The sequence below is a fragment of the Carlito syrichta genome, unplaced genomic scaffold (assembly GCF_000164805.1).
Source record: "Carlito syrichta isolate Samal-C Ts95f unplaced genomic scaffold, Tarsius_syrichta-2.0.1 Scaffold302779, whole genome shotgun sequence".
NCBI classification, from domain to species: Eukaryota; Metazoa; Chordata; class Mammalia; order Primates; family Tarsiidae; genus Carlito; species Carlito syrichta.
Genome location: NW_007246875.1, coordinates 308,237 through 318,921, shown reverse-complemented (window position 1 = coordinate 318,921; position 10,685 = coordinate 308,237). Strand labels below are relative to the sequence as shown.

General features: G+C 50.3%; 1 protein-coding gene across 1 annotated transcript in view; it reads right to left on the bottom strand.

Annotated features, from left to right (window-relative positions):
• PTCD1 (pentatricopeptide repeat domain 1) overlaps positions 1-10,685 on the bottom strand; it is a 20,304-nt gene that overhangs the window by 7,852 nt on the left and 1,767 nt on the right. The window contains exons 2-5 of the mRNA XM_021711853.1: positions 8,980-9,470; positions 6,387-6,527; positions 3,030-3,248; positions 837-938 (exon numbers count right to left, since the gene is read on the bottom strand). Coding sequence (XP_021567528.1) covers positions 837-938; positions 3,030-3,248; positions 6,387-6,527; positions 8,980-9,444 — 927 coding nt within the window. The 5' untranslated portion in view covers positions 9,445-9,470. The remainder of the gene's footprint in view (positions 1-836; positions 939-3,029; positions 3,249-6,386; positions 6,528-8,979; positions 9,471-10,685) is intronic.

Genomic DNA, 10,685 nt, shown 5'->3' with positions numbered 1-10,685 from the left:
GGCTCAGGCAATCCAATCACCTCAGCCTCCCAAAGGTATGGGATTACAGGCTGAGCCACTGAGCCCGGCTAGGATAGATTATTTCTAACTAGAACAGATCTATAAAGAGGCTGCTGGTTAGAGGTCAGCCACTGATTGCAGGGATTCTGCAGAGGGAAGCAAGCATTTGGTCCAGGGCTGTCCCAGAGCACTGGGGCTCAAACCCTGTGCAGACTACCTGGGGATCTTGCTAAAATGCAGATCTGGACACAGGAGGCCCGGGCGGGGCTGAGGGCCTACATTCCTGATCAGCTCCCAGGTGAGGCTGATACTGCTGGTCTGCGGCCCACACTCCACACTGGGGAGCTCAAGCTCTGGGTCTTTCCAACTCTGAGAAGCCATGAAAGCAGCTGAGATGCCAACTCTAGCACCAACACCCCACTTGATAAGCGGGATTGTCTCTGGGGGTCTGAGGTGGGATTAGAGCAGTGTGCACAACATCGGCAGCCTTAAGACTCTCCTGGGAGTAAATGCAGACTCCTGGGTCACACCTGCAGATGCTGAGCTAAGGGGAGAGGGTTGAATGACTCCTCGGGTGAGTCCCCAGGTTAGGAGAGTCGGGGCTGACTGCAGAAGGCCGCCCAGTGGGTGGGAAAGACAGGAATTGTCCTCACACTGCTTCCACGGGCTTCCTCTCCCTTCTGTCTGTGGAACCGGAGTTGCAGTGCCTTCTGGGAAGGCTAAAGGAGCGGAAGTATAAACACAGCCAGCACAGGGCAGTCACAGGATCACCATTTTGTACCCCTGGCGCAGGCTTGCGGGAAGCGGGGCAGGAAGGTAGGGTAGGAGAGACAGACCTGCAGAGCGTATCGGAAGCCTGTCTCCTTGTCCTGGATGCAGCCCATGAGCAGGAAGTTGAAGGTCTCCTCTGTGACCGCGTGCCCTTTGTGGATGATTTCCTGGGGGCGGGAACAAGAAGGTCCCACTGAGCCCCTGCAGCAGAGCCCAGGAGTCCCACTGCCCCTCACAAACTCTCTTCCCAGTTAGGCTTCAGGCAAATCTGTGTAGCACCTCTGCAAAGATCACCTCGTGGCGACTGGACTCGTGGCTCTGGAGCTGCATATGGCTGGCCTCATGTTCTTGCTCCAACACTGGTCAGCTGTGGATGTGTGGGCTAAGTACTCAGCTCCCCCACCTCAGTTTCCTCATTGTGGGGGGGGGGGGTCCCAGGGAGGATCTTTGGAACAATCCTGTGACAGTCAGTGCTGCACATGGCAAGTCTCCTGGCTTGAGTTACCACTGGCCCCTCTTAGGTGTGTTGGTGTTGGCCCCAGGCCTTCTGAGATACTCCAAACGCCTCTCAGCACCTCATGGGCTTCTCTTCCAACTCTCTCCCGTCCTTCTGGTCAGCATAAACTGGCTCCCCACCACACTGCTCCCACTCTCCTGCCTCCTATACCCCTGGACAGCCTCCTCTGTTGCCAATCTTCCACTCAGTGAGGTTTTGGTCTGGGCTCTCTCTTCCTGTATGGCCACAGCTGTCTCTCGACTGGTCTCTTTCTCTCTTTGACCCACCACCTCACCAGCCAGAGTGACCTGCCTAAAATACCAATATGACATCTCTGGACAGGTCAGGCCAGAGCCCTTTCAGCTAAACAGTCCCCTTCCAGAAGCCTCAGGCACCTGGCTTGCACACAGCACCCTTTGGAGAGATTTGCCACTCTCAGGGAGGTCTTCAGACTACAGACCCCTGTGACCCTGGATGAGCCACTCAGGGGTGAGCTCTGGCCAACAGACTGCTCTTCACCATGTGGAGCCTGGACAAGCACCTGGTCCTGTCTGCTGGGATGAGACAGGTGGGAACTTGATCCATACAATGAGGAAAAGCATTGGTCAGTCATAGAAGGGGCAGAAACAGAAAGTCGCCAAGTCACCACCAAGGCAGGATGTGAATTAGAGAGCAAGACACGCTTGCTGGGCCCAAGGAACAGGCATGATAAGGCTGCCAAGGGCACCTGGTGCCCTGTTGCTGTTCTGGTTTCTCTTGAGGGCTAGCTGTGGGCACCTAGAGCCTTCCTTGCTTCCCAAAGACACCCTCACAATAAAGATGACTTTTTTTTTTGAGTTGGAGTCTCACTCTGTCACCTGGACTGGAGTGCAGTGGCCACTCCCGGCCACCGCACCCTTGACCTGCTGGGCTCCGGCGATCCTTCCGCCTCAGCCTTCCGAGTAGCCGGAAATACAGGCACGCGCTACCACGCCTGGCTGATTTTTTGTAGAGATGAGGTCTCGCCAAGTTGCCCAAGTGGGTCTCAAACCCACGGGTTCAGGCAATCCATTCACCTCAGCCCCCCAAAGCGGGGGCTTACAGGCTGAGCCACTGAGCCTGGCTAAAGATGACTTTTAAGGTGTTCACGTGTATCTGTCCTGCCTTCTTGCAAACTGAGAAAGTAGCAACAAAGCCCTGAGGTACTCTCTACTGAAAAACTTAATTGTCTCCTCTGTGAACTAGAAATAAAAAGCCCTTCTGATGGGGCAGCTGAGGAGGAGAGGATACAGGCCGAATCCCTGCCATAGCCTGGCACTGAGGCCCCTCCAGAAGAAGCCCTGTTCAGCGTCCCATACCTGCACTCAACTGTGTCTCTCGAACTTGACACAGTGACTAGCCCCGATCCGCAAATCCCTGAACTCCGGGCTGGCACTCCCAGTGCTCTTTCTACATGAGGGGGGGCGGCGCCTGCCTGTGAGCAGCGACTCCTCCTTAATACTCAGGTGGAGGATGCCTCATCCGTGAAGCCCTCCCTCTTCAGTGGCCCCACACAGGGCACACAGCACACAGGAGTGCACATAACCTACTGTCTTCTGTCAGCCCAAGGCCTCGGAGGGCAGAGTCCTGTTGGAGTCATCTGTGAACTCCAGCACCCAGCACAGGGCTGTCTCCTCATCCTCTCTGAACCTCCCTGTGTGAGGGAAGACACACACCACAGGCTCCCATCTGCCACATGGGACTGGCCCCGAACGGGGGAAAAGGAAGGGAGGGGCGTCCCCACCTTGAACACATCGAGGCACATCCTGAGGTCTGCGCACTTGGCAGCCATCTTCAGCAGTGCGTGGTAGGTTTTCAAGTTGAGCTGGAAGTTTCTGGCCTGGAGCTGCTGCCGGAGCTTCAGGGCGCTCTGCAGAGCAGAATCCTTCCAGGGGGACTCAGCACAGACGTTGAACAAGGCTGTGTATGTGGCATCTGAGGGTTCCAGGTCCCGTTTTTTCATCTATTGAGATGGAAGAAATGCAGAGGTGATCTGGAATCAGCTGATCCCACCCTGAGGAAGCCAGAGAAGACCCCAGTACTACATCCACTGGGCCAGGTGTCAGGGGAGAGTCAATGACATGCCACAGCCTGGCTCTCCAAACCTCAACCCACTGGAGAGACATCGGAAACTGAGCCCACACCCCTGACATACTAAACAGAAACCATCCTCCCCTGGGCACTTGTCAGCCCACCCTGGGCCTGGGAGGCTTGCAGCAGTGTCTTCCCTATGTCCCCGCCCTCAGGCCCAACCAGGCCATCATGTCAAGGGAGAAAGGGAGTATAGTGCTTACTAACTAGTACAGAGGGATTGTGGGCAAGTTAGCCCCTCATTGGGAAACCAGGGATGACACCGTCGCCTTGATGGGCTGTTCCAAGAGCCAAATAGGAGAGCGTATGGCAGTGTTCTCGGGGTGACCCTGAACTAGCAGTGCAGCGCACACTCTCAGGGCCACCTGACCTGCCGAATCACAAGCCCTGGGGGTGGGCTGACCCTGCTGGTCAAGCCTCTTGGGGAGTGAGGCAGGTGCTCAAGGTGGAGAATCTCCTGGTAAAGCTAAGCCCTGAGGAAACACACTGCTGAGGGATTCAATAGCCCTGCTAGAGTCAGGCCATTTTAAGCTCAAATCCCAGCTTTGGGATGCTCAAATGGGGTGGCCTCGGAGATGTCGCTTCATCTCTCTGGGCCTCAGTATCCTTATCTGAAAAGCAAAGATGGCGATCCTTCCTTCAAGGATGATGTAAGCTCTGCGTGCACTCCTGTACTCCACAGATGAGAAATGCACACTGGCCCTAGGTTGAGCGGAGTGGATCTTCTAGAATAGGAATCCCCAACCCTCGGGCCATAGACTGGTACCAGGCCGCACAGCAGGTAAGCGGTGGGTGAGGCAATGAAGCTCCATCTGTATTTATAGCTGCTCCCCCTCGCTCACAGTGCCATCTGAGCTCCCCCTCCTGTCAGATGAGCACTGAAAAGCCTGCTTCCATTTCCAACATCCTATCTTTGTGAAGCAGGGTTTTCTGCTGTAACAGCAACCAAAACAAGATTATAGAGTAGACTAGACATAAGCAACACACTTCAGGTGTCGCTGGCTCCCATCACCCCCAGTTGGGACCGTCTAGTTGCAGGAAAACAAGCTCATGGCTCCCACTGATTCTGCATTATGGTGAGTTATATAATTATTTCATTATATATTACAATATAATAATAGTAGAAATACAGTGCACAATAAATGTAACACATCCAAATCACTCCCCCCTCCACCCTGTCTGTGGACAAACTGTCTTCCACGAAACTGGGGCCTGATGCTAAAAAGGTTGGAGACTGCTAGAAGGAAGACACACCACAGGTGACTCATCACAGACAGTAATTAGTGATATGAAGGACACCCAGAAAAGAGAGGATGGAAAGGGAAAAGGAGTAATTCCGCAGTGGAGAAACCTGGGAAATGCCACTTGTATCAACTGACTAAGATTAATGTCACCAGGGAAAAGTTATGTTGATGTCATGCACCCCCTGACAGGAGGGCACTTCCCTCAAACCCATAACTCCAGGCTCAGCATATGAAAGCACTAGCCTAACTCACATGGATGGGCAGTCTACAAAATACCTGATCGGTTTTCCTCAAAACTGTCCAGGTCACAAAAAACAAGACTCAGAAGCTGTCCCCGACTGGAGGAGTCCTTGTGGGAACCTAGACTAGATTCTAGAATAGGAAGAGGGTATCAGTGGAAAAACTAGTGGAATCCAAACTGGTAGAGTTTAAGTAACAGTGACATATTGGTGTTGGCTTTTTAGTTTTGACAAATGTGTCACTGTAATAGTGTAAGATAGTAACATAGCAGAAACTGGGTGAGGGGTATTATGGGAACTTTCTATACTATCTGCAACTTTTCTATAAATCCAAAATTATTCCAAAGTAAAAAGTTTACTTGAAAAAATTAACTCTTGAGACCTGGAACTTCTAGGATAAAAAGGTGAAGGAAAAAAGAAATAACTCAACAACAAAAGCTAACAACGTGACAGAACAATGGAGGTTAAACCAGTGGCCTGGGCTGGAACAGTGATGTGTACAGGGGTCAGCACTCATGGATCCTCCATGTGTCAGAAAGGCTGCTATACTGTTAACCGAGGCCTGACAGACAATCACCACCACCCCCCGCCTGTCCTTGCCCAGCACCTGAACTCTTCTGCCAGTGGTAGATCCAACGGCCTCCCGTCTTTGCATGCCATGACATTTTATTACAACTTTTTTTGAATTGGAGTCTCACTCTGTCACCCAGACTGGAGTGTAGTGGCTGCTCCTGGCCACCGCAGCCTTGACCTGCTGGACTCCAGCGATCCTTCCGCCTCAGCCTTCCAAGTAGCTGGAACTACAGGCACGCACTACGCCCAGCTAATTTTTGATTTATTGTAGAGATGAGGTCTTGCCAAGTTGCCCAGGAGAGTCTTGAACCCGCGGGCTCAGGCTATCCACTCACCTCAGCCTCCCAAAGGCACGGGATTACAGGCTGAGCCGCCAAGCCCGGCTTTTATTACATCTTTTAAAGGATATAATGGTACTTTACCATCTGTCACTGCCATTGTTCCCCCTTGCTTCCAGTTAGAGATCATGAGGCCTGGAGCAGAATGCCCAAACAACAAGAGGCTAGGGTTCCCAGAAGCCCAGCCTGTGGCTGTAGGCCAAACTCCTGCCAGAGTTTGCAGACCTCCTGCAGCTTCCTGGCTCTGAGAATGACAAATAGGACATACCCAAGAGGTGGGTGACGTAAAATGATCTTCCAGCAGGGTGAAAGGCCCTTTAAAAGAAGCAGCTCTAAGAAGGGTGCATGTGTCGTGGAGAGAGGAGGAATATGACCCAGCTGGGTGTGGCAGCGAAAAAGAAAGAAGACGTGTGGGGATACTGAGGTCCAGGCAGAGGCTGAGGGACTTTCATGGCATCTCATCTGTCACCCAAGATCACCTCCATTTTATGGAGATGAGTCCAAGTCCAGGGAGGTGAAGTCAGCTGGCCAGGGTAATGTGCTAGCGAGTGGCATGGTCAGGACCCGCCTCGGCTCATCGCAGCCTGGCCCCTATTGCCCAATACCCCACACTCACGTCGTTGTAGAGCCGGAAGGCCTTCTTCAAGTAGCCAGCCCGCCCGCAGCCCCCGATCAGCACCGTGTAGTTGCTCTCCAGCGGCTGGAGTCGCTCCTCCTTCAGCATCTGTCTCTCAAATAGGTCCAGGGCTTCGGCCAGCTGAGGGGAAGGGGGCGACAGGGGACTCAGGATGGCCTCAGGGAGGGAGGCTGAAGGACCCTCTGAGGAGGTGAAGGACGGCAGCCCTGGGTGAGCCAGCCTCCTCTGACTGCAGACCACCTTGGCCCACAGCTGTCTTTGCCCCATTCCTACCCCGACACTATTCCCCGTTAAATCCTCAGTTCATTCCTTTATCCCTTGTCTTTTTCTTTTTAAAAATTTTTTTGAGTTGGGGTCTCATTCTGTCACCCGGGCTGGAGTGCAGTGGCACGATCACGGCTCACCACAGGCTCAACCTCCTGGTTCAGAGTGATCCTTCTGCCTCAGCCTTGTGGATAGTTGGGACTACAGGCATGTGTCACCACACCTGGATAATTTTTTTAAATTTTTTGTAGGGATGAGGGCTCACTAAGCTACCTAGACTGGTCTCCAACTCCTGGCCTCAAGCAATCTTCCCGTCTCAGCCTCTCAAACTGCTGGGATTACAGGCATGAGTTACCACGTGCGGCCTACCTCTTATTTTCATCTGTTCAAACAGTTGTTAAGTCCTACTATAGCCAACCAAGGTCTATTCACTGCGATATAGCTATGGACAAGAGCTTGGAGCTCACATCTTAGTGTAGATAGGCACCAAATGGGATAATTAAGAAAAATAAGATCAGGCATGGTGGCTCATGCTTCTAATCCCAGCAATCTGGGAGGCTGAGACAGGAGGATCACTTGAGGCCAGGAGCTTGAGACCAGCCTTGGCAACATAGAAAGACCCCATCTCTACCAAAAAAAAAAAAAAAAAAAAAAAAAATAGCTGGACACAGTGGTGTACACCTGTGGTTCCAGCTACTTGGGAGGCTGAGATGGGAGAATCCCAGGAGTTTGAGGCTACAGTGAGCTATGATTGCACCACTGCACTCCAGCCTCGACAACAGAACAAGACCCTGTCTCTAAAGTAAAACAAAATATATATATGAACAAGTGGAGTGTGCCAGAAGGGTGTGGGGGATTCATTTTTAGATACCTATGGCTAAGTAGGGCCTGACTCAGAAAGTGACATGTGAACAACGACTTGAAGATGAGGAGTTGGTGCACAGGTCCTGAGGCAAGAGTGTGCCTCGGAGCTGAATGTGCTGAGTTGACTCCAGCAGAGAGATGAGATAGAGAGGTAATGGGTGAAGGGGGAAGTAAGGGAGGTCTTGCAGGCTTCACAAGCCACTGGGAGGACTTTGGCATCTTTGTGTTTCTTAAATTTTCATGATAGAAGATTTCAAAAGTACACAAAAGTAGAGAGACTAGTATAATTACAACATTGACCAACGTTTGGCCAAACCTGTTTCATTCATAGCCTGCACTCCCCCTCCAAACTAAATCTTTATTATTTATTTATTTATTTATTTAGAGGTTTTACTCTGTTGCCCAGGCTAGAGTGCAGTGGCACAATCAGAGCTCACTACAGCTGTGCCCTCCAGGCACATGTCATCATGCCTGGCTAATTTTTGTATATTTTGTAGAGATGAGATCTTGCTATGTTACCCAGGCTAGTCTTGGAACTCCTGGGCTAAAGCGATCCTTCCACCTTGGCCTACCAAAGTGCTGGGATTATAGGTGTGAGACACCACACCCAGGCCAAATGAAATTTTTAAAGCTAATCCCAGACATCCTATCATTTCATCCATAAGATCTTCAACACATACCTCTAAGAGATTTCTAAACATAAATGCAATGCCATTACTGACACCTAAGAAAAAGAAAACAGTAACACCACTAAATATACTGGGAGTGAATTTGGCATAGGGGATTAACATGAACTGCTTTATGTTTAACTGGCCGGCTCTGTGGTAGGAGCAGAAAGTGGGCAGGACATCACAAGGACAGCAGGGAACCTGGTGACAACAGTCCTAATAGCTGAGAAGGCAGAGGAGAAAGCTACACCTGGACATCATGTGAGCAGTTTGGGTTGGTGACATTTTGAATGTAGAGTTGGTAAGACAAAGAAAAGAATGAAGGATGACCTGAGGCATTTGACCCGGGAAAATGGAGTAATGGGTAGCCATTTAGTGACAGGAAGATAGCTTGGGGAAAACTAGGCTGGAAACAAAATGTCAGGCTTGTATTTGCACAAAAGTAGAGAGACTAGTGTGGATACCCGTGTGGATAAGTGTAAGGGAGATGGCAAGGAGGAAGCTGGCTGCAAAGGTAAGGAGGCCACCAGAACGTCGGGACTGCAGTTGTGAATACGAAATCTACAGTGGAGGGGAGCGGAGGACAGGGGAGACTTAAGAGCCATGAGGCTGGTGGGTCCCTAACGTGGGTGAAGACAGAGAAGAGGGGAGACCTGTAAACTGTGCCCTAAGCATCCCAACACTCAGGCACTGGGAAGGTTAGGTAGCCCCTCGCAAAACACTGAGCTACTGGGGAAGAAGCCAGGAGCAGTGAGTGAATCCAAAGGTTCCCTCACCTTCCCTTCCTTGATCAGGTGTTTGCACTGAAGAAAGTACCAGTATGGGGTGTTTTTTGGACCCCGCCAGGATTTGGGTTCCAGTTCCTTTTCCTCGTCATCCTCGACACTCTGTTCCCTGAGCCTTAGGTTATAGAACTGGGCTGTCGATTTGTGGAACAGTCTCCGGGAAGAGTATTTGTCAGAGAGGGTCCCAAAACTCTCCTCTTCCTCTTCCTCCTGAGTGGCCGTGTGGCTGGGCTGGCTTGGGTCAGAGCTGAGATTTCTAGTGTTCTTTTGGCTCTCCTGGCTGAGAAGCAGTTGAGAGAGGGAGCTACTGAAGGCTACTGACACGGGCTGAGTCAGCCACATGGGGCCCTCCTTGCCTCCTGCCCACATGGCTCTGAGTGGGCCTAGGTGTTGCAGGATGGACAGCCCCATGAGGCGAGGGCTAGAGAAGAGTCGGGTGAGTCTCACAAGGTCCATTTCTGGCTTTCCTGTCCCTGCAGTACCTGGAATATGTCAGAAAAAAAAAAGTCAATTCAAGTTCCTAGTCACAAAGAGCAGAAGACAGAGGACTGGTTACAAGTGTGGGCTCCTGGAGTTAGAAAGCCTACGTTCAGATTTCAGATTTGTTAAACAACCATCCATGTGTCCCTGGGCATTAACTGCTCTGGCCTCGGTCTCACCTGTACACGAGGCCTCACCTATACACGAGTTAACAATAATGTCACTCACATGGCACTGTAGCAATAAATGGAGGAGGTGGGTTCTCCTGTATCCAGCAGGTAGCACAGTGCTGGCCAGTAAGTACTCAATAGACATAAGTGATGAATATTATCAAATCATGATTTATGAGCACGGGTATATCAGTCAGAGCTGAATCTGAGTCCTGGCCAGAGCTGTGGGTTGGGGCTGGTACTTGACCTTCCTGTGCCCCGATTTCATCAAAGCAAGATGATATTAAGTAAGATGTGTTTAAGCATGATGCTGGGTGTCCAACAGGTGTTCAAAAATTGTAACTATTATAATTTGTTATTGGGGGAAAAATGTCGGCATTTTAGGCTTCTGCAAAGAGAAGCGAACACATTTATTTTCTTCAAAATCTGTGGACAAATGGGCAAAAGTTGTGCTGTCCAGTACAGCAGACAGTGGCCACATGAGGTTACTAAGCAACAGAAATGTGATCACTCTAAATGGAGATATGCTGTAAGTGTAAAACACACATCAGATTTCAAAGTTGTCATACAAACAAATAATGTAAAATACACACATTAATAACTTTTTTATATGTTTAAATATTTTGGGTATATTGAGCTAAGTAAAATATATTATTAACATTAATTTCACAATTTCTTTTTAACCTAATGTGGCTACTTGAAAATTTTAAATTACAGATGTGGGCCGGGCTTGGTGGCTCAGCCTATAATCTTAGCACTTTGGGAGGCCGAGGAGGGTGGATTGCCTGAGCCTGAGGGCTGGAGACCAGGCTGGGCAATTTGGCCAGATCTCATCCCTACAACAAATAAAAAATTAGTGGGGTGTGGTAGCACATGCCTATAGTTCTAGCTACTTGTGAGACACCCAAGAAACCAAGAAACTTAAAAAGCCATACTTGCTGTAAAAGTAGTGTTTAGTTCACTATATTTTATATATCCCTACCTCATGTTCATTGTACTTTATGAAATCTTAGTATTTTAAATCCTACCTCAGACCCCGTAGAATTG